We start from the raw sequence: 23,714 nt of genomic DNA, 5'->3' as shown, positions 1-23,714 counted from the left end.
GTAAGGAATCCATGAAGCACGTAGAATACAGCAGAAGTGACAGGTCCTGTGTCACTTCTGCATCAGACATATCTTGGAGGACTCTGACCTCAAGGGAATTGAAAGTAAAGGTAAATCTTTGGAACACGAAACTCATAAACGTCTGTACAATAAAAGAAAATACAAACAGTGCAGAGACGGCCCGCGGAATGGGAGGAGCCACGCGCGCATCGGACACTGGCTAAGGAGTCAGTGTGACGCTCTATAGAGAATTCATCTAACAACAAAAGAACACCAAGTGCCCCCTGCTCTTCCCTGTCTCCCCATCTGGCTCTGGGGCACCGGAGGGGAGAGATCAGGCCCCCCGCCAGGGCTTCTCAGAGACAGAGAGGGCTGTGCCCCAACCCTCCCCAGACTCCACTGACGACAGAGAGAACCTACCAGGATGGGCAGAGGGACCAAAGTGAGGAGACCCTGTTTGGTCAAGCCCAGATCTGATGGGGATAGGGGACAGCTGGCCGGGGCTGTCCAGGTTCAAAGCACTGGGACACCTGCAAGAGAACAGACTGAGGACAGAGAAAGGGGAAAGGACGCACACGGAAATCCCATGGACCAAGGGTCGCTCCAGAGACCGGGATAAAGTTATGGATTCATCCGCACGGTTTTTCCCAACACCTCTCAGCAGAGCCCTGGCACAGGGCCCTGGCAGGGGCACACTGGCCGCCCTAGTCCCCGCCCATGACCCCGCCCATGACTCCGCCCAGCTCTGGGACATCCTCGAGCACACACCCAAGGTTCCAGACCCTCACCCCGGCCGGGGCGAATGCTTGAGCGTTGGCCCCTGCTGCAACAGGCCGCGCTTTGTGCTTCCTTCTCATTCGCAGCCCATTTCTGCAGTTCGGCCTCAGTCCGCCGTGTGAGCCTGTAGCAGTCACCATGTCCCCTTCGGCCACATCTGTGGCCCCTGGTGGGGGGGCTCCACTGGCCCCAGCCCCTGGAGCTCACTGTGGAGAACCCGCCACTGCTCGAGCCAGCGTCTCCAGAGACCCCAAGTCTCAGGGCGCTGACTATGGAGGGTGGCGAGTCCTCACACCCCCACACCCCTTTCTTCCATCCTTGGCTGCCACTGGCACCTGACCCTGTGTTGGCCGGCATTGCAAGTGCTCTGAGCAAATTGCTGCTCGGTCTGGTGCCCTGGCAGCTCCTCACCACTCCCAGAAACACCTGGGCCCAGGCCGTGATGAGCTTCCTCCGCAGGATCTGGAAAAGGACCCGGGAACGGATTCAAGACCCCACGGTGGGGTTGGAGCCATAGCACAGCGGGTAGGGTGTTTGCCTTGCACGTGGCCGACCCAGGTTCGATTCCCAGAATCCCATAGGGTCCCCCGAGCACCGCCAGGAGTCATTCCTGAGTGCAGAGCCAGGAGTAACCCCTGTGCATCACCAGGTGTACCCAAAATGCAAAAAAAAAAAAAAAACCACAGTGCGACAGAGGCCAGGACCCGTCAACAGGCAGGTGAGAGCAACAGCCGGAGGATCGGGGTGCACATACTGGCCTCTGGGGGGGCCCTCAAGGCCCCACTCCCTTCCTTTCCAGAGCCAGGAGTTTGAAAGGGAAAAAAGTGACCAGCTCAGGGCCAAGACTACGTAGGAAACCCCTGCTGTCACTGAACCCTTCCTCCTCACGTGTGCCATCTCCAGCCACTATGGTTCCACCCGGAGCTACAGAGACCAAGGGCGCCCCCCACATCCAGCGCCCGGCTGCCCCATGGGCTGGCAGACGCTGACCTCCACTAAGTCCCACTGCACTTGCGTGTCCAAGAAGACCCAGGGGAAGGCATCTGTGGGTCAAGTGACTGTGACCACAGACCGGGGACCCACCCTGGCACCAGCCCCTCTGCTCCCAGCACATGTCAAACTCCAAGATGCAAGACATCCCCAATGCGTTGCAGGAAAGGGGACACCCTGCAGCTACCATCCACCCCTGACCCGGGATATGGCTCTGAAAGTCGGGACCGGGAGGAGGCCGCCACCGTCCTCCACATCAGCCGGGCTCCCCGTGATGACAACAAGGCCACCCAGGGCCACTGTCTCTCTTGTGGGTCTCTCTCCCCACCCGCTGCCCCTCCAGCAAGCGGCATCACCCCACCAACCCAGGAACTCAGGGAAAAGCAGGACGCTCCAGGCCCACTGGCCAGCCAGTGGGGCCAGAGGCTGCCAGAGGGGCCCATTCATCAGGCCTAGTATCACCCTTTGGACGCCAGGGTCAGTGAGGAACAACCCTGCGCCCCTGTCGCCTGCAGCCCCTGAACTCTGGCAGAGCCGCACTCTGCCCAATTCAGGGGCTTCTCGAAACAGAGAAACAGAGGCAGGGGAGGGCCTTTGCATACCGGGGCTCCAGGCCCTCCGAGAGTGGAGTCTCCCACCCCCCTTAGTGCGTGGACCCCTGTCTCGTACACCACAAAACACATCTACTCGGTGGCAGCCCCCAAACAGCAGTCCTGGAGGCTTGGCCCCCCCGGGTGCCCAAGGATGCTGCGAAGACCTCCCTGGATATCTCTCCAGCTTCTCAGGCTCCCTCCTGGGGTCTCCCTCAGGCTCCACGGGCCGCTTAAGCCCAGCTGACCCGCCCCCGCAGACTCCTCTTCCCACTGGCCCACGTTCAGCCAGACATTATGTTCACGCCGCAAGCTTCCATTTTACCCTGACATCAAACTCTCGGCCCTTACTGAGGGCTGCTGGTAGGTGACACTCTGGGGTCCCCGCCTGAGGCACCCCTCTCGAAAACAGAGGTGACTCCATCGGGCCTCCAGCCCCAACATCAGGCCAGCTAACCCCGGCCACCACCTCGGGGCCTTCCCTGCAGGGTCCTTGCCCTCCACTGCCACCTGAGTTCCACTGTGCCAACAGCACACACACACACACACACACACACACACACACACACACACACACCTGCTGCCACCCCACTGCGCTCCCTACAACAGTGGCTGCCATGGCACTCAGAGATGTCACCAAAAAACACCACACCAAACGCTGGGCCTGCCACCGGGCCTCTGGACACAACATCCAGCCCACCGAATCCACCATTCTCTCTGCGGGACCGTTAGCACCTCGCAGTGTCGGGAGCTCGAGGCAGGGACCTTGGGCATTGGGACAGGGAGCACCGGGGTGCCAAGGAAAGGTAGAATCAAGAAAAGCCCTGGGCCTGTAGCCCAGTCACTGACAAAACACAGGGTCTCAAGGGTGACCCCAGGCCCAGCCGTGAAAGCTGCCCTGCGAGCAAAGCCACGCTCAGCCCCCATCTGCAACTTCACTGCACAGCGACTAGCCTGGCGTCTGCCACTCCCAGACTCCGCAGGAAAACTGATGTTTGGTCTGCCACCTGCCCACCGACGAAACAAAGTCCAGACCGCTGAATACACTCTGTTCCTTATCTGGGACGACAGCACCTCGCACCCCTGGGAACTCCCAGAAATATCTGCCTTCCCTTACTCATAACTTCAGTGCCCTGAACACTGGGCCAGGGACCAGGGCGTGCCAAGTGTCCCTGCCAGTACCAAAAGAACATAAAAAGAAACAGCCTCGTTTCCCCTGTATCACCGTGCTTCCCGTCAAGTAGCCACGATGACGCATGTACCAGACTTCTCCTCAGACCCGGGGCCCCTCCCAGCCACAGGCTGTGTTGATACTTAGGACCAGCCCCAGACCAGTCTCGACCAACGCCCGTGGCCCTTCGGGGGCCAAAGTGCAGCGCAGATGTGCTGAGGGACGCCCTGACATCTCTAGAGATACGACTCCCTTCCCAGCCCTAATACAGAGGAGAGGGGGTGTAAGCGCCCAAGGCTAGCCTGAGCAAACCGCTTCTCTGGGGGAGACCCGATTCCAAGCCCTCCGCCGTCTCTTTTATGCTGGAGTCCAGATACACCCCTAAGAGACATTTCCAGGGGATAAAAAAAAAAAGAGACATTTCCATCCACTGTGTTCGGTCGCCCCCAAAAGTGAACCTAAGTGTCAGAGTCCCTCCTTCCTAGAGTGGCTAAGACTCACCCCACCACCTGCTCTGACAGCACCATCACCCACATCCCTCACCACCGCCCACCCCCCAGAGCTCTCCCCACTCCTTCTCATAAAGTTGAGGCGAGTATGGGGCCGGAGCGATAGCACAGCGGGTAGGGCATTTGCCTTGCACACGGCCGACCCGGGTTCGATCCCCGGCATCCCATATGGTCCCCTGAGCACCGCCAGGAGTAATTCCTGAGTGCAAAGCCAGGAGTAACCCCTGAGCATCGCTGGGTGTGACCCAAAAAGCAAAAAAAAAAAAAAAAGTTGAGGCGAGTAGAATAAGTGATGAGAATAAAGTCCATCCCTCATGCCTATCTGCTGTGGCTGTGCTCTGTGGTGGGGGTAGGAGAGTGTTGGGCAGTGGGGGGTGAGGGGGGATGAGGGGGACCGGGAGGAAAACAAAGGTCACCGTTTGCTCCTTCTGGTGCCCGGGAAAAGGGGTGCAGAGGAACTACTGCACGGCTGCAGGCTCGGCTCCCGATCATGAGGCAGCCCGGGAAGCAATGGGGCCCGGGCGATCCTGGTAGGTGGGATTGGCTGTGGGGTCCTCTGCCCCGGAGTGGGCCGGGTCACCCCTGCTGCCACCAGGAGTTCAATCTGACAACGACAGGCCTCTCCACAGCTCTGGATCTGATAGGGCCGCCCCAGCAGTGCTCAGAGTCCGTGAAGCGGCGGAAATGTTCACCCTCGGGGTGGCCTCTCCCGTGGCCTGTCTCCTCCACATGCTTGAGTCATCTTCGCTTCCCATACACGTTAGGCAAATCACCTGCACACACGTGTCGCTCAACCCTGGCAGGGCATCGAGGCCGCTTGGCAAAGCAGAGGGGAGGAGAAGCGCACACACCTGGCCCAGCGCCCGGGGAAGCGCCCGTGCACTCCCGATGGGGAATCTCATCATCCAGGGCGAGGCGTTCATTCACCTGCCTGGGCCCATCGCGTCCTGCGGCTCAGGGAGAGCAGGACCCCCTGAGCACAGCTCTGTCCCTCTGCCCAGGGAGAAAGCGGACGCGGGGCCAAGGACTGCGACTAAGTGGGTCTGGGCTCGGAAGGAAGGACCAGAAGGCATCTGGGATGCGGGTCCCGGTGCTCCCGAGCTTGGGCCCTAGAGCTCCTCCCTCCCTGGGGCGCAAGTCTCGAACGGGGGCAGGAGGGACAGCACAGGGGAGCACAGGGGAGCACGGAGACAGCACAGGCATGCCGTGGAGCTCAGCTCAATCCCAGCACCGCTTACGGCCCCGAGTGTAGAGTCTAGTAACCCCTGAGCACTGCCAGGGGTCGCCCCCAAACAAAAGAAACAGAAAGTTGGACTCTGTAATATCAGGTTTCGATATCCATCCAAATCGGTTTCTGGGGCTGAGTGATAGCACAGTGGGGAGGGTGTTTGCCTTGCATGCAGCCGACCCAGGTTCGATCCCCGGCATCCCGTATGGTCCCCTGAGTGCCAGCAGGAGTAATTCCTGAGTGCAGAGCCAGGAGTAACCCCTGAGCATTACCAGGTGTGACCCAAAAAACTGGAAAAATAAGAATTGGGGTCTCTCGGCAAACTCCTTTACATAGACTGGAGAGAAAGCATAGAATCAGAATTCACTGGGCCCAAGGTCCGGTGGCAGAGGCAGCTGCTGGAGCCAAGGCCTGGAGGGAAAGTGCTGGGAGCTCAGAGGGGCCTCTCGAGTGTGGCGCAGACCTCAGGAGCCCAGACTCCAAGGAGTCACTCGAAGGGTAGGGCATCTGCCTTGCACGCGGCCAACCCGAGTTCAATTCCCAGCATTCCATATGGTCCCCCAAGCGCCACCAGGGGTAGTTCCTGAGTGCAGAGCCAGGGGTGACTCCTGTGCATCGCTGAGTATGACCCAAAAAGCAAAAGCGGGGGAGGGTGTTGAGGGAGAGAGGGAGGGGAGGGAAGGAGAAAGAGGAGGAGGAGGAGAAGGAGGAGGAGAAGGAGGAGGAGGAGGAGGAGAGGAGAAGAGAAGAAGAGGAGTTTCAGTTTCCTGGTACCTGTGTCAGAGAACGTGTAGGAAAGGGAGGAGCCGCCTGCCAGGCTGGGGCTGGGAGAGACGGAAACGTTTGATCAAATAGCAAGAGCATCTTGACAACAACACAGAAAGAGGAAAGTGCAGCCCTGCAGGCTCAGTTTCAGTTTCCTGACACCTGTGTCAGAGAGGGTGTAGGAGAGGGAGGAGCCTCCTGCCATGCTGGGGCTGGGAGAGACTTAAAAGGTTTGGCCGGATACCAAGAGCATCGGTTGGAGATGGAGCCCCGGCAGGATCTGTACAACACTCTGGCAGAGGACCTCGGTGACTTCGTGGAGGAGAGCCTCCAGCCCGACGGGGAGTGGAAGAGAGAAGAGCAGGATGCCTGGCACCGATGTTCCACTTTCTTAAAGGATCACTGCTTCCAGGATCAGCTGGTGGCAGGCCAAAAGGTCCGGGTGCTGAAGGTGGAGGAGGTGAGTGACAACCCCGTGCTCCAATCCCAGACCTGCTCCTTTGGGATGGTGTGCCCTGGACAGTGGCAGGGGAGTGGTTCCCTCTCTCAGCTTTGGGGTTCTTTTTCCTCTTCAGCCTGGATACTGAGAAAGATTAAGTGTCCCAAAAGCGGGGAATCACGAATCACGAATCACAAAATCCCATGGATTGTCGACTTCTCAAGCAGGCTCAGTAACCTCTCCATTCGTCCTAACCCTGAGATTTTAGAAGCCTCTCTCCACTTGGCCTTCCCAACAGTGCCGCATTGGAGGTTCTTTCCGGGTCAGGGGAATGATATCCAGCTTGTTACTGGCTTTAGCATACGAATACACCATGGGGACCTTGCGAGGCTGTCCCATGTGGGCAGAAAGTTCTCAGTAGCTTGCTAGTTTCTCCCAGAGGGAGAAGTAGGATGTAAGATATTGTGCGGCCGCTTTGTGGCCGCGCACCTCTAGGAACTTGCTTTTAAGTCTCTGGATGTTGGCTGTTGATGGAATTACACACACCTGGGTTCCTCTGCCGATACCTTCATGCCTGAGGCTTGTCCGAACGTGTGGAGAGGGGCCTTGAGCATGGCTGTGGCTAGGTTCCGATGGTCTTCAGCCGCCGGGAGCTCTGCTTGAGATGGGGAGGGAAGCTGGAGCCCATCCCCTCAGAGGGGCCCTGGGGAAGACATCCAGGCGTGCGGGCAAGAAGTGGAGAATGTGCTCTTAAACAGTGACTCTCCAAAGCAATGGAACGACAAGGATTGTCATTTGGAATCCAACCTCTGAGACACAGATGGACTAGGAGCTCTAGGTGCCTCTCAACTGCATGCTTTCTGTTTCTTGTTTCTTGTTGAACAAAACCTTCTTGCGTGCCAAGGAGACTCGGAAGGCTAGAGTCCATGCTTTGCATGCGGGAACCTAGCTTTAATCCCTAAGTAGGGTATCCCCCACCCCCCCAAAAAAAAGCAGACTTTATCCCCAGTCATAAATATTATTTGCTAAATTTTTCTTCAAGAACTGCACCATCATAAATTTATATTATGAATCCTATTAAGTTATAATAGGAACTTAATATTATAAGTAATATAATATTATTGTAATAGGAATACCAGAGAAATTATGTAGTGTCAGAGGGTACCCCAAAATCCACAGTAAAATGGATTCAGAGATGGACCACGTAATTCAATACCCTGTTATGGCTTGGTTTCCCCTTAAAGAGTGCTCAATCAGAATTCGATCAGGTGGGCAGGCAGCCCATGACCCAAGTGGTGCTCAGAAATCCTGGGAATAATCCCATAAAGTTTCAGCCAACCAGGACATAAAGTTAAATGCAAGCATTCAAGGCAGCAGATGCTTTGATAGAGGTGCCGGGAATTACCTGCCCTGCCCCACCCACCCCCAGTGCAAGAGGCGTCGGGATTGGTCTGGGTTAGGAGCATGCCCCTGTACTATCTCCCCAGCCCTGTAATTGAATGTATAGTATTGCAGCCTAAATCAAATGTGTCTTGACCATAAACTAAATTGCATGACTATTGCTGCAATGAAAACCATTGAGCACGAGAGCCACCAGCCTCTCCCTGAGTACGGCAAAGGCTGCATTGAAAGAGAATCCCTCCCTCTGGCTACCCGGCACTGCTGGGTGCAGTCCAGGTGATCCCTCAGAAACGTTTTTTTTTTTCTAGAAGAATCTTTCAAAGCGTCAGGGGTCTTCTTAGCAAACCCGGAACTTAGAAGCAGAAAAGTCAGAGACTCGAGGCCCTTCGGTTCCTTTAAGAGTCAACCTTGCAGTACTAGGCTGGGCTCCCCAGGGCTGAAGTCCAGGGCTAAAGGGCAACTTCTGCTTCCTGCTCTACAGACACGTTGCTTTGGGGAGAGGCTGCGACCAGCTCACTGCTGGGGGATGCTGCGAGCTCAGGGCTTGGTAGGGCTGATGGGCCTGCGGAGACTACAGGATTGAACCCAGGACTCCTGCACGCAAAGCATGAACTCCAGACAACACTGCACAGTAGTTTTTGCTTTGTTTCGATTTGCTTTGTTTGGAGAGAGCCACACCTAAGGTACTCGGGACTTAAGCCTAGCTCCGTGCTCAGGGGTCACTCCTGGTGGTACTTGGGGGACCATATAAAGTGTCAGGGATGTAATTTGGGCCATGTGCATGGTCCTTTCTGCACCGTACGGGCATGGCAGCCTTTACTGCCACGTTAGATTATCCTTTGTTTTCAGAATCTCAAATCAAAAAAGAAAAGAGCTTCTTTTTGATGAGCATGATGAACATGTTCAAGATTACGCAGGAGTCTGAGGTCAAACTGCTTTGTAGAGTTGTTTAGTTGTTTTATTTTTTCTGTGTGTTGGGATGGGGGGGGGAATGTTTGTTTTTTGCTGTGGTAGAGACCAAACTTAACACCTCGCAGTCTCTACCTCTGAGCTGTATCTCAGCTCTGCTTTGTGATTTTATTTATTTGTTGCTTTGGGGCTAGCCCTGGTAGTGCTCCCAGATAAGTGCTCCAGAGTGGCCTTCCCTGGTGCTGGGGCGGGAGGCGCATACCGTGAAAGGGGTGAATCCAGGCCTCCCACGTGCAAAGCAGGCCCTCTGGCCTTGTAAGTCAGCCTCCAACTTGCTTCAGGATATTTGTAATTCCACATTTAGGCACCAAAATATAGGAAATACTCCCCAAATTACAAAATGACCGCGCGCACCAATAGCACTATTAACATCTTACTCTACTGTGATCAATCACACAGCGGGCTGGAGCGGTAGCACAGCGGGTAGGGCATTTGCTTTGCATGCAGCTGACCCGGGTTCGATTCCCAGCACCCCATATGGTCCCCTGAGCACCGCCAGGAGTAATTCCTGAGTGTATGAGCCAGGAGTAACCCCTTGTACATTCTTGGGTGTGACCCAAAAAAGAAAAATAATAAAACAACCAAAAAAAAGAAGTTATGAGGGGAAAAATGACCATAAAAAGAAGAAAATCAACACAGGAGAGATTTTTAAAAAATAAAAGAAAAATAAATGCAGATATGAACTGGCACCACATAACTTTCTTGTACTTTTTGGCCAAATTCAGCTTCCCCCCAATTTCTTCTTTTAAGATTTTTTTCATTGAATCACTGTGAGAGAGACCCTCACAAAGCTGTTCATGATTAGGTTTCAGTCATACAGTGTTCCAGCACCCATCACTCCAGCAGTGAACATTTACCAGCACCAGAGTCCCCAGTTTCCCTCCCATCACCCCCCATCTGCACCTCCCAGCCTGCCTCTTTGGCAGGCACTTTTCTTCTCTCTCTCTCTCTCTCTCTCACACTCTCTCTCTATCTATCTATATATCTATCTCTCATTTAAAGATAAAAAGAATGTGAACTTCTGGTGCCAACCAAGAGGGAACCGATTTGGAACCACTATCACTCACTCAAACTACAGCTAAAATGCACAGACATCAGAAGCAAGTTCTTGAGAACTCAGGAGTAAACAACAGATGGGTTGGAGACAAACCCCAAGTCTTGAATAACAAGATGGAATGAGGGTTCCCTCTTGTATCCACCATTTGCTTGATAATTTGCAAGATCAACATTTATTAATCAGTAGACATAGGACACGGATAGGTTTCAGACGCACGATGCGGACGGAGGAGGGGAAATAAAGAGCCAGTGTCAAATGGTCACAGTAAGAACATTCTGCCTGATCCATTTATATAACTCTGCAAATGCCAAGAGAGTCGAGATAGGTAGAAAATAGATGCCCGGTTTGTGGGGTGTGGGAAGGTGGCGACAAGGGAAGGTGGCGTGGCCATAAAGGTAGTATGAGGAAACAGAAAAGGCTTTCTCTCTATCCGGTTTCACTAGTGACAATAATAGTCTGCACCAATGACAAGATGCCAGAAAACGAAACACACACCTTGGGGCAAAGTCTATTTCCTCGTTGGAAATTCTCTGTTTATGGAAGATGAGGCCCCCCAAGTGGTCTGAGCGATGGCACAGCGGGTAGGACATTTGCCTTGCATGTGGCCCACCTGGGTTTGATTCCTTGGCCCTCTCAGAGAGCCCAGCAAGCTACCAAGAGTATCCCGCCCGCACCACAGAGCCTGACAAGCTACCCGTGGCGTATTCGATATGCCAGAAATAGGAGCAACAAGTCTCACAATGGAGACATTACTGGTGCTTGCTCGAGCAAATAGATGAGCAACAGGACAACAGAGATACAGTGAGGAGGCCCCCCAAGAAGGGTCTGGAGGAAGTGTCCCCTACACCTATCTGCACTGGCTTTACCACTACTTGTTGCCCCTAATTCTTTCCCAAAAAATATTTTTTTAGCTTGTTGGGTCACACCCAGCTATGCTCAGAGATTACTCCTGGCTCCACGCTCAGGAATTATCCCTGGTGGTGCTTGGGGGACCATAGGGGATACCAGGGATTGAACTCAAGTCAGTCGTGTGCAAGGCAAATGCCCTACCCGCTGTACTATTGCTCCAGTCCCTTTCAAAATTTTTAAATATAGAATATACATTGATGCTTAGATACAAAAATGCATTGGTCTGGGCCTGAGCTGCCCCCTAGAACATTCTATGGCAATGGAAGTGTTTGCCTGATTAACATGTGTTTAGTTATCAGCACACACATAGAACATGGATGGCTGTCAAATGCATGATGCCGAGTGGGAATGCATGGACAATGTAACAGTCCACGGGGAGCCCAGAGCACTCGAGGGGAATGTCTGAGTGTAGAGCTGAGCTTTTCATATCTCAATCTATTTTAATCCTTTTAAAACCAAAAAGTCATGCATGGCGTTTGGCTGAGGTGTGTGTTAGGCTGCCTGGTGCAGGCGTGGATAATTGATGGTGTGTCAGAAGCAGGTAGCTCTGATGGCCTCTGAGGAAAGGCTTAGGAACAGGGATGAATCGGAAGTTCAGCATCTCATTGATATGTTTGAGCAGCCTGCCCAGTGATTTATTTTTCTATTCAATGTAAAGAGGCGAAAGCATCAGCTGGAGCAATAGCACAGCAGGTAAGGCATTTGCCTTGCATGGGGACAACCCATATGGTACCTGGAGCCCTTCTAGGAGTGATTCCTGAGTTCAGAGCCAGGAATAATCCCTGAGCACCCAAGGATGTGACTAAAAAGGCTCTCAAGAGTAAATTTTAGGGGGTGGGGGATGGGGGAGGTTTACTGTGGTTCTTGGTGGTGGAATATGTGCAATGGCGAAGGGATGGGTGTTCGAGCATTGTGTAACTGGGACTTAAGCCTGAAAGTTTTGTAACTTTCCACATGGTGATTCAATTAAAAAAATAAATTAAAAAATTACATACCAAAAAAAGAGTACATTTTAACAATAAAAAAAGAAGTAAGTGGCCAGAGAGATATAACAGTAGATAGAACACTTGTCTTGAATGCAGCCAACCTGGGTTTGATACCAGCATGCCATTTGTCCCTTCAGCACCACCAAGAGTAATGTTTAAGTCCAGAACCAGGAGTAAACATTTACTATCATCAGGTGTGCCCCCACCACAAAAAAATATGTGATTATATGAACATGTTGATATTAAAGGCCATCATGTCCACTGGACAACCAAGGCTCCATTGGGGACGGGAGTCAACAGCCTTCCAGGGTGTCTCTGTCTTCAACCTCCCTCCCACCCAGTCTCAGAGCATTAGAACTCAAGACAAATGAAGCTCCACATTGATGTGCTCCCTAGGGTGGCTCCTATGGAAAGGGGACATCACTGAAACACACCTCCGACGTGGACTTGATCCTATTCCTGAGCTGTTTCTCCAGCTTCCAAGACCAGACAGACCTCCGCAAGATCATCATCGACTTCATCAAGAAGAAAGTGGATCACTACAGCCAGAGCCTGGCCTACAGCATCTCTGTGATTCCCAACTGGAGCAGGAACCCCCGCTCCCTGGCCATCCAGGTCCAGGCCACGAAGAACAGCAATGTCATCAAAGTGGACGTGCTCCCGGCTTTCGACGTTCTGGGTAAAGAGGACGAGGGGTCAGCTGCTGGGGGAGAACATTCTTGCAAGCTGGCACCGGGGAGGACTGGGAGAGCGGAAATTGGCGGCAGGTTCAGAGGGAGATAAAGTTTCTTCACTTTTCAGTGCAGGAGGATAGGTCTGGAAAGACCCCTTGAAGATGAAATCCCCCCATAAATGGATGTGGCCATGCATCAGTGTGAAACTTAAACCAGATTTGGTGATCTTGCTCTTCCCTGGGGAAACCCTAGGACCAGCCAGCACTTAGAGGAACCTAAAAGTCAGAACTACATGGGAATACTTTCTTTTTTTCTTTTATCTTTTATGCTGGCTTATCATTGTTTGACCATATGATAGATTTTTAGGGTATTTTTAGTTGAATTCCCTTGAGATACTCAATTACAAAGTTGACCGTGATTGGGTTTCAGTCCTACAATGTACGAATGCCTGTTCCTTCACCAGTGTACATTTTCACCACTGATGATTTCCATGTCCCTCCCACCCCTCCTTCGATAGCCTGCCTCTATGGAAGACACATGTTTTCTCTCACTCTCTCGTTCTCTCTCTCTCTCTCTCTCTCTCTCTCTCTCTTTCTCTTTCTATCATGTATATCACTTTACATCCTTTCAGCACCCAGTTTTTGTCCTGTTTCAAATTATCATTGCTAGGGGGCCGGAGCGATAGCACAGCGGGTAGGGCGTTTGCCTTGCACGCGGCCAACCCGGGTTTGATCCCCGGCATCCCATATGGTCCCCCAAGCACTGCCAGGAGTAATTCCTGAGTGAAAAGCCAGGAATAACCCCTGAGTATCGCTGGGTGTGACCCAAAAAGCAAAAAAAAAATTATCATTGCTATTGTGGTTTCTTCTCTGTCCTAACTGCTGCCATTCCCCCAATCACTTGTGGCAAACATCCTCTCATACACAGGCCTCCCTGGCCCTCGTTTCTACTTTGGGTGTTATTCTCATACTATGTTTTTTTTAATATCCCACAAATGAGTGCAATCATTCTCTGTCTGTCCCTCTCCCTCTTACTCTTTTTACTCAACATGATACTCTCCACATCCATCCACATATAAACAAATTTCATGACTTCACTTTTTCCAAACAGCTGCAGCATTCCACTCTGTAGAGGTACCAGAGTTTCTATATCCATTCATCTGTTCGTGGGCACTGGGGTTGTTTCCAGATTCTGGTCGATTGTGTATAGTGCTGCAATGAATATAGGAGTGCAGATGGCTTTTTGTAACTATGTTTTGGGGTCCTTGGGGCATATTCTCATGAGCAGTGTTGCTGGGTCATATGGAAGCTCACTGTCTAGTGTTTTGAGGAATGCCCATATTGTTTTCCAGAAAGGCTGGACCAGCTGACGTCCCCACCAGCAATGAATGAGAGTCTCTTTCTCCCCGCACCCACACCAGCGCTAGGGGTTCTTGTTCTCTCTGATGTTGCCAGTCTCTGTGGCATGAGGAATTTTTAGGGGTTGGGGTATGACTGTGTGACAGTGCCCTCCCAGCACACCAGCACCCCCTTGGCTCCTCCGTTTCTCCCTCCTGTTCCCCTTCTAGTTAATGAAATTGAATCTCTAGGTGGCTTTGTTGTTTCTTGCCGGTTTAGTTTACTCATCTAAATTCCAAATGTGAGTGAAACCATTAGCTCATGGGCTCTCACTTCCATAGTTATTTCACATTCGCTTCATGGTCTCAAGTTCCATCTATTTTGTCCCTAGAGACAAAATTTCACCTTTTCCCCCCAATGGCACAGTAGTATTCCATTGTGTAGTATTCCACGATGGCTTCTCTGTTCAGCCATCTGTGGATGGCCTCGGGAAGAGTACCAGCTTAGCCTGTGGATCACACAGCTCTGAACACAGGGAGCAGACACCCCATCCCACTAGTGTTTCCTCTCTTCAGATAAAATCTCAAGCTATTGCTGCAGCCCATGGATTTCCATTTAATAGTGTTGTGGGTTTTTTTGCTCAGGTATTGAGTTGCTGTCTTTGTTTTCATTGAATCACAGTGAGATACACAGTTACAAAGTAGTTCCTCATTGGATTTTGATCATACAATGTTTCAACACCTTTCCCTTCATTACTGTACATTTCCCACCACTAATGTCCCCAGTTTTTCTTCCCACCCCTGCCTATATAGCACTATCTCTCTCTGTCTCTGTCTCTCTCTCTCTCTTTTTCCAGATTTGGGATCCAAAACCTGCTAATTGTCCTTGGGAAAGAAATCAAACACCTCCAACTGTACTAACCAGCTCAATGGGATCACAAAATCAGATTGGATCCTAGAAAACTGACAATACTGGGCGCGATTTGGACACATCTGTGTGATTCCTTAGGGTTCCATGAAATTTCACCTATTTCTCTTTTTTTCTTTTTGGGTCACACCTGGCGGTGCTCAGAGGTTATTCCTGGCTCTGCACTCAGGAATTACTTCTGGCGGTGCTCAGGGGACCATATGGGATGCTGGGAATCGAACTCATGTCAGCCGCGTGCAAGGCAAACGTCCTGCCCGCTATGCTATCTCTCCAGCCCCAAAATTTTACCTATTTCCTAGGGTCATTCTGCATATCTCACAAGCACAGAGATCGAGAGTAACCCAAAAATAATGTTTCGCCATAAGTCAGGGAAAATAAAGCAAGAATGAGGGTTTTGTGGGTTACCGTGGGATGCTGGTCCTTTCCCCGCGTCTTCACGCCAAAGGGTGGGCATTCCTGACCAGGTGCTCTCCTCACAGGAAAAGCCTCCCCAGACTCTCACCTGCCACAGGAAATCTATGAAAACTTAATAACCTGCGAAGGCTACCCTGGGGAGTTCTCTCCCAGCTTCACGGTCTTGCATCAACACTTCGTGAAAAGTCGCCCCATAAAGGTCAAGAACCTCCTGCGGCTGGTGAAACACTGGTGGTACCTGCAGGTGCAGTCAGGGGGCCAGACTGGGGGTTCAGGCTGGGGACTAAACTGAGGGTCCAGGCTGAGGGGCTGGGCTGGGGATCTCGCTGGAGAAAAAAAAAGAGGCAGAATATCTGTAACTATTTTTTTCCTCGAATTTTTTGGCCACACTTGGTTATGCTCAAGGCTTACTCTTGACTCTGCGCTCAGGGATCACTCCTGGCAGGGCTCAGGGATGTGGGGATCAAACCCACGTTGACCGTATGCAAAGCAAGAGCCTTACCCACTGAGCTATATTTCTGGCCCCACGAATCCACTTGTTTATTTGTTTGTTTAACAGTGGCTACCCCCACATTAAGCTCAGGGACTGGGGTAATTCCTAGAGATACTCAACCCAGCCTGAGAGTGAGCCACACACACACACACACACACACACACACACACACACATACACACACACAGCGCCAGGGTTACAACTCAACGCCTTGGCACTGAAGGCAGATATTTGCCACGAACCTGGACTCCCAGGCCTGATTTCCTCCTTTATGAAATCTTCCTGGGCCCAGGGGATGCATTCAGCCAGGCCCACACCGCCTGGCCTGCCTCAAAGGTGCTGGGTGGTGGGTGACGTGACACCGGGACCTGGAAATAGAGAGGTCTGGAGAGATCAAATTCCCTGGGTAATAATCTACCACAGCTCCCCCAACGCACCCCTGCCCTCTCTCTCCTCCTCACCAGCATCAGAAACACAAACATGCAAAAGTCACCTTTCCTCCAAAATACGCCTTGGAGCTGCTGACCATCTACGCCTGGGAAACAGGCACCAACGAAAGTGAGAATTTCGACCTGGCCCAAGGCTTTAGAGCAGTGATGGAGCTTGTCCGAGATTACAGTAATATCTGCATCTACTGGACCAAGTACTATAACTTCGAAAATGAAGCTGTCAAAATCTTTATCAAAAAAAAGCTGAAGGAAGCAAGGTATGTTCCCAGGACTGCTTGGAGATGCAAGGAACAGAACAACCCACACGTTTCCAATGCTTGTCTTGAGATGTTGTGATTGACAGTGCTGTCAGGGGCACACACAGAATCCCAACACTGCAGCCGTCACAGCGTACCACCTCCCCTCACCCAAGGATGCCAATGCCCCCTTCCTCTCAACCCCAGCCTTCCCACACTCAAGTTATCTCTCCGGGGATCCTTGACTGCTGTGTATCTTTATGTCCCATCCTTGAGAGACATCATCCTGTATCTGCCCCCTTTCCTTATCACTAACTTCCCTCAACACGAGATTCACTAGTTCCACCTATGTTGCTGCAAATTACATGAGTTTGTCCTTTCCTGGAACTGCATAGCGTTTCCTCTATACCACAACTTATCAATCCATGTATTGTATCGAGGCATTTGGGTGGTTTCCATATCTCAGCTACTGTGCTAAGTGTGGCAATAAACACAGGTTTGTATAGATCCTTCAAAATAAATGTTTTTGTGTGGTGGGAATGACGCCAAGAAGAGACATGAATGGGTCATATGATGATTCTATTCCTGTGTTTTGAATAGATCTCCATGTTGAATTCCATGGAGGCTGAGTCACACAGCTTCCCACTGACAGTGGGTGAAAGAAAACCCAACACAAGTTTAAGACAAAGGGAAATGTCTTAGCTTTGTCACCAAAAAAAGGAAAACACTATATGAGATAAACAAACCTTCAGGTCTGGCGGGGTCCAGGCATTTGCTATCATCAAATCCCATTCTATGACACTTTATGTCTTGCCCCTCTGAACTCAGGCTGATTTCTTTGAGAATCCCCCAGTCCAAGGAGGGCGTTTGGGTCCATTATTATAGCACAACGTCAAGGCACCACACTGACAGGGACAGGTTAAATGACTCCTCCAGTTCTCAAGACAGGCATCAGGTCCAAGGGAGCCCGTCCTGCGTGGTGACTCCCACCCGGAGTGGGGGTTGAGTGCAGAGGCCAGAGGCCAGAGGGTGATGGAAATCTGCTTCCCTTTCTCTCTCCCAGGCCCGTGATCTTGGACCCTGCAGATCCCACCAACAATCTGGGGAGAGGAAAGAGATGGGATGTGATGGCCAAAGAGGCTGACTACACCCTGCAACAGGCCTGCTGCAGCACCGTGGAATCGTGGCCAGTGCAAGTATGAGCTCCCTGGAGATGTCCACCCCTGGGCAGCGCTTCTCTTTTAAAGATTTCCGGGCCTCAGTGTTTTCCTCTGTAAAATGGGTAGACAATTTCTGGAGTGCTCTGGAGCCTCATGAGGAAGAGGGGCCAAGAATTGACTTGCACTGACTGGAGAGCTAGTACAGGGCTTAAGCTGCCTACCTGGCATGCGGCCAAGCCTGGTTAGGTGCCCAGGACTTAGGCGCCCTGCCAGAAGTGACCCTGATCACAGAATCAGTAATTAGCCCTGAAGTACCTCTAGGCGTGACCCCAAAACCAAGAAACAATAGCAACAATAATTTACTCACATACGTACATGAATGCTGTAAGGGGGAATCTTCCTTCTTAGGGGTTTTTGAAAGCTGCTGAAATGAGATTTGACCTGGTCACATGTCCCTAAACTGGGTCAGTGATAGACCAAAATGTGCCACACTGGCCCCATACACTGTGCCCTAAAGCCTGGGTGGTGCCCTCTCTGCCCCCGGGTCTCTGTCATTGGTTGAAGGCCCTGTGATGTTCAAACACTGACAAAGCCACTGTGCCCCGCTTTTCTCAGAACCAACCCCTACTGTGTGCGACACCTCACCACGTAGAGGAGGAATTAGGGTCTCTCGGTAGACGGTGATCCCCTCTGCACAGCCCCCGCCCAACTCCAAGCCTTCCCCATAACGCACAGAATACTGTCTGCACTCATCACAGCACCCAGGAAGGACTCTAGGCTGTCAGCCCCGAGAAATCACTCTCCCAGTCTGCAGAGGAACGCCAGGCTCACATACGACAGGAGAGAAGTCCTGGCGAAACATTTCTGTTTCTGTAAGAGGACGGAGAGGAAGCAGAAGTCCAAGGTCCCAGTGGCAAGGCTGATGAGCTGTGCAGCCTGGGGGACCCCCACCCAAGTGTCACCCGCTGGCTGGAAGGTCCAGGGCACCAGGGAGCACCTGGAGGCAGGATCCTTGGCACAGTCTTCCAATGCTTGCCAAGAACCCTCCCCAACACCTTCATGGTGGTGGTGGTGGTTTTATTTTTTGTTCCGAATACAGCAAAACTCACACATAGCCCCCGAGCCAATAGAACTATGTCAGAAAGGGGATACAATCTAAGCAGGTCTCTGTTCTGTGTTCCAGCATCTTCCCTCTTCCATCCTGGGCTCAGACTTATGTCTCTGCATCGCTGAGGCAGAACGTAGAAGGGACTGGGGTTCACACACTTAGTTTTACTTACTTAAATGATTCCATTCTTTGATAGCAAAGTGAAAGCATCTGAAAGATTGCCGGATCCACACAGAGACTGGAAAGGCATAACGACCAACCATACCCTGCACGACGGGCTATTTTGAGCATGAGGCTATGGAGGCTGCTGATGTCAGGATGGGGTGCAGGGAGCTGGCTCAAAGGGCTGGGGCACGGGCTCTGCACATGCGAGTTCCTGGTTCCATCCCTGACACTTGGGGTCCCCTCAGCACCACACCAATGCTAGGAATCGAGCCTGGGCACCGTCAGGTGTGGTCTAGAAAACAAGTATATAAACACGACAGGACGAGATATATATATATCAGGACTGATATACCAGGACTATGCAAGGGGTGAGGTGTGGGAGGGGAGAATATGCACCAAAAGTCTCCCTGGATCTAATCCATCTTTCTGAGAGCAAGACTGTAACCTGACCGAGGAAATGCCTTGAATTGCATGACCTGATCTGGTTTTCAGGGTGTTTCAGACTTTTGCTAAGACAGTGAATGTCTCTGGGATTCACCTCCCAACACCCCAGTGAAGAGTCGAGGGAGGAGGTGCAAATGGGACCCCTGGATGACAGCTGGGGACTCTGTAGAGGCCCATGAGGAGGCTTTCTGGGACATGTTGCTTGTTGCCATTCCCCTGGCCAGCAGGAGTCAGAGGTCAGAGCATCCCTGGGTCCTGTTAGACTCCGCTTCCTTTGCCAGGGAAGCCCCGATTTCTGCCCGGGGGCTGAGGTCCGTTTGACCAATGTCGGGGTGAGCAGTCAAGCACACCGTGATCCCCCGAAGCAGGAGGCCTCGGAGATAAGAGTCTATTCAGGACACCCAGATAACCCTCCCCCGCTCTTCACTTCCAGGCAGCAAGAGACGTTCAGGTGGAAGTGGAGGTGCAAGGTGAGGAGGTCCAGACGCTCATGGTGGACCCCTACAGACCCATCGGCAAAATGAAAAAGAGCATTGAGGAGAAGTGTCACCTCACTGGGCAGCAGCGGCTCTCCGTCCAGGAGCCCGGAGAAAAGCGGAAACGACTCAGCAGCTCCGAGACGCTGGCAGATTACGGGCTCTTTGCCAGGGTGACAGTCTCAGTTCTGGTGACAGAGCCTGGGGAGATCCAGGTCTTTGTGAAGGACAGCAGCGGCCACAGCAAGCCCTATGCCGTCTACCCCGATGACTTCATCTCCGACCTGAAGGAGAAGATTGAGGAAGCAGGGGGACCCCCGGCAGAGGACCAGATACTCACGTTCCCCGGCCACAAAGTGCGTTATAGTAGCAATCTCTCAGACCTGCAGGTTCAAGACGGTGACACCTTCCTGCTATTCAGGAAAGATTACTAGTCCCCCAGGCGTCAGGGCGACCACCTGGCTCTCAGATCACCGTGATGCTTGTCCACGGATTTGCTTTAGAACAGAATCCAGAACTAGCCGCTTACAAGATGCTGCTGTGGATGTGACCAGTGACTGGGACGCCCCAAGCGCTGTGACCAAAACTGTCCCCCTTATATATACTTTGGGCCCAGTGTCAGGGATTTCCTGAGACAATGGACTGTGGAAATAATCACTGATCCACTACGATCAGACCCAGGAAATTCCCAGATTTCCGACAGCAGAAATGAGCCGTGCAGCTAGGTTTTCCAAACAGTAAGCTGACCAAACGGTTATCTGACTCTGCATATCTGTTACTACCTCATTGTCTGACTTTCTGATAGAAGGATGCGCAAACACCTTTAAAGGGCTGGGGGGGGGGGGAATCTTTGACAGGGCTGCATGATTCGGGTCTGGGACCCCATGCAGTCTTGGGTGAATAAACGCCTCAGAATATCTCCAGTTCCTTTACTATCCCAGCCGCCTTCTCCCCCAAAAGTAGAGAGAGAGGAAGAAGGAAATTGTCTGCCATAGAAGAGGCAGGGGGTGGGGTGGGGTGGGGAGGGGTGGGGTGGCAGGAGGGAGACTGAGAAAGTTGGTGGTGGAAAATACGCACTTTTGGAGGGATGGTGTTCGATCTTTGTATGACTGACACTCAATCATGAAAGCTTTGTAACTGTAGCTCATGGTGATGCTATAAAAAAATAAATATTTTTTTAAAAAATGTCTCTGTTCCTCTGAGTTTTGGAATTGGCAACCCCCCCATAACACCAGGAGAACCCAGAGGTGGCTGCCTATGACCCTGCATCCCCAGGTACCCCCCTGTTGATCCAGACGATTACGGTCTTTCTGAAGCATAAGCATGAATGCGCTCCTCCTCTGCTAAAAGTCCTCTAAGGGCGCCTGTCCCCCACGTGTCCCGGTTGCCGCCGTCTTCCAGAACCCAGTGAAAAGCCCAGGTACGCGGGAGCAGTGGCTAATACCAGGTCTCATGAGGTGGAAGTGGAGTCAGTCCCTCTTGTCCCCCCACACGATGGGACTCTGCGATGACGCCCACCAAATACTTTTCAGCTACTATTTAAGCCCCATAACGGTTGTGATTCAGAGACACAAAAGAATCTCGGAACCAAGCAGCTCTCACTGCAGAGTCCTCTCCAGACCCTAATTATTAAAGTTTTAGAACTTCAGGAGAGCATGGCCACTCTCTCGGCTGCACAACATCATATGGTACTCCTAACAAGCAATACCAAATAAATTGTCTAGCGTTGCCGCTTTGGAAGGTTTGAGTGGTGATGGGAAAATTCCAAATAATAATGGTGAGACTGGTGTCAAAATATTGAATGGAATCAAAGTACAGAGAGAGTATTGTGGAAATTATCTGCCACACAGGCAGGAGATTTGTATGGATGGGGGCAGATGCTGGGTACTTTAGTGGTTGAAAATGTGCGCTGGTAAAAGGATGGGTGTTTGATCATTGTTTGACCAAAACTCAAACATTAAAGCATTGTAACTGTATCTCACAGAGAGTCAATAAAAAAGAAATCATCATCATCATCATTATCATCATCATCATCATCATCATCCCGTTGATGATAGTATTTCTCGAGCATTCTCAGTAACGTCTCCATTCGTCCCAGCCATGCTCAAGGCCCCTCTCCGCACGTTCAGATGAGCCTCACGCATGAAGGAACCGGCAGAGGAACCCAGGTGTGTGGGCCCTGGAGCTGAGACTGCCAAGCCTGCTCTGATCGGGACTGGGCCTCTTCTGCCCAGATTTCCCATCTTCCAGTAGCTAAGAGGTCACACTCATGGACTGCCCCCGGCGCCATGTAATCCCACCAATGGCCAACATACAGAGACTATAAAACCAAGCTCTCAGAAGACATCTTATGGCCTAGTTCTCCCTCTGGGAGAGCCTGGCAAGATACCGACAGTTTCCTGACCACATGCGAGAGCCTCACAAACTCCCCATGGTGTATTCAGATGCCAAAACCAGTAACAATGATGGGTCTCATTCCCCTGAGGGTTCATTTGAACCCTCAAAGAGCCTCCAATGCTTCACCATTGAAAAGGACAAGAGAGGCTTCTACAATAAAAAAAAAGAAAACAAAAATAAAATAAAATCCTCTAAAGAGGCCCAGAGAGATAGTATAGCGGTTAGGGAGCCTTGATGCCTGCTTTGACCCCTGGCAGTGCAAGGGGTTCCCCCATGCACCATCAGGGATCACTCAAGACCACAGAGCCAGGAATAGACCCCCCCATGTTCATCCCAATACCTTTGCCCCACTGTCCAAATGAGATTGGACCAATAAGTGGTCTTTAACCTAAAGCGGAATCCACCCATTACTTCTCCTTAATCAATCATATGTTGAGTCCTGGACAGCAGGCCCACGAGCAAGGTGTAGTAGTCCAGTAAGAGGAGGGGAAACCTGGGCTGGAGTGATAATATAGCGGGGAGGGCGTTAGTCTTGCACTCAGACGACCAGGATTCAATCCCCAGCATCAGATAGGGTCCCCGAAGCACCGTCAGGTGTCATTCCTGAGTTCAGAGCCAGGAGTAACCCCTGAGCATCACTGGGTCTGACCCAAAAAGAAAAAAAGAAAAAAGAGGAGGGTGAACTTCTGGGCAGAAATGTCCTCAGAAGAAGAGAGATCCAAGCTGCCCCAGTCAGAACCCCATTCCAACAACACACAGCCTTCCATAACGGCTGGCATGAGACAAAGCTGCATCCAGGAATCTAAATGAGGCCAGAAGTTAATGTCAGTTTGTCCAGAGGTGGAACCAGCCATTCCCAAGCAGCCGTTTATTTGTGTTTCTTGGTTCCATGTGTCTAGTCAGTCTTTCTGGCTTCATTTGACTCACCTAGAGCTGGAGAATTACTACAGCCTCATTCCTGGCAGTGGGCCCCATCTCGACTGGAAAAGTACGAATGCCTTCGCCTTGTCTGTCTCATTCTCCTCCAGGCACTTCACCTGGCATCTGGAGGTCTTGAGGTAGCAAGAGAATGGGCCAGCTGCAATATGTTCACACTTCTAAAATTTAGGCACTACTCGCCATCTCCTGATGGAGCCCCGGCAACACTGAGCTTCTACTAACACAGCTCCGGTATGCGGGACTGGACATCTCCAAACCTCGGAGGCGTACTGGAACAGGGCGGCACCAGCCTCATTTCCAATTCGCCCCGGCAGCCGGAAGTCACGCCCTCGCCCCGCCCTCAGCGCCATCTTGCCATAATCAGCAGTGAAGAATCCGGGCCATTCCAGCAGCACCATAGGTCAGAGAACGCTCCGGACCCCAGACCAGGCCAACAACACCGGGGTGCCAGACGGGGAAGGTACAGCCTGCACACCTTCTCCAGATGGAGCCCTGGCGACACTGAGCTTCTACTAACACGGCTCCAGTATGCGGGACTAGACAGCTCCAGATAGAGCGTCTGCATCTGATATACATGTATACCTTTTCTGATATACAAAATATATGCTCTGGAATGGCTCCACCACTCCTGAGCATCCATTATCCCAGAGGCACAGAAACCAATCTCAGAATGCAGCTGCTGCTGGCAGATATACTCCTCGACT

General features: G+C 51.8%; 1 protein-coding gene across 1 annotated transcript; it reads left to right on the top strand.

Annotated features, from left to right (window-relative positions):
- Window positions 1-6,292: 6,292 nt before the first annotated feature.
- LOC101544192 (2'-5'-oligoadenylate synthase-like protein 2) lies at window positions 6,293-20,108 on the top strand. Its single transcript, XM_055147104.1, has 6 exons — window positions 6,293-6,490; window positions 12,188-12,470; window positions 15,209-15,387; window positions 16,101-16,342; window positions 17,385-17,517; window positions 19,632-20,108. The coding sequence occupies exons 1-6, from the start codon at window positions 6,293-6,295 to the stop codon at window positions 20,106-20,108; spliced, it is 1,512 nt and encodes a 503-aa protein (XP_055003079.1).
- Window positions 20,109-23,714: the final 3,606 nt, after the last annotated feature.

This window comes from Sorex araneus, chromosome 9 (assembly GCF_027595985.1).
Source record: "Sorex araneus isolate mSorAra2 chromosome 9, mSorAra2.pri, whole genome shotgun sequence".
Lineage (NCBI taxonomy): Eukaryota > Metazoa > Chordata > Mammalia > Eulipotyphla > Soricidae > Sorex > Sorex araneus.
Note: the sequence above shows the minus strand (reverse complement) of the source record. Positions and strands in the feature narration are given on the sequence as shown.

Excerpts from the sequence above, each read along its gene's own strand:
- LOC101544192 (XM_055147104.1), top strand. The coding sequence starts at position 6,293 with ATGGAGCCCCGGCAGGATCTGTACAACACTCTGGCAGAGGACCTCGGT. Across the intron at positions 6,491-12,187 it reads GGGTGCTGAAGGTGGAGGAG|GGTGGCTCCTATGGAAAGGG; the intron begins GTGAGTGACAAC and ends TGTGCTCCCTAG. Across the intron at positions 16,343-17,384 it reads AAAAAGCTGAAGGAAGCAAG|GCCCGTGATCTTGGACCCTG; the intron begins GTATGTTCCCAG and ends TCTCTCTCCCAG.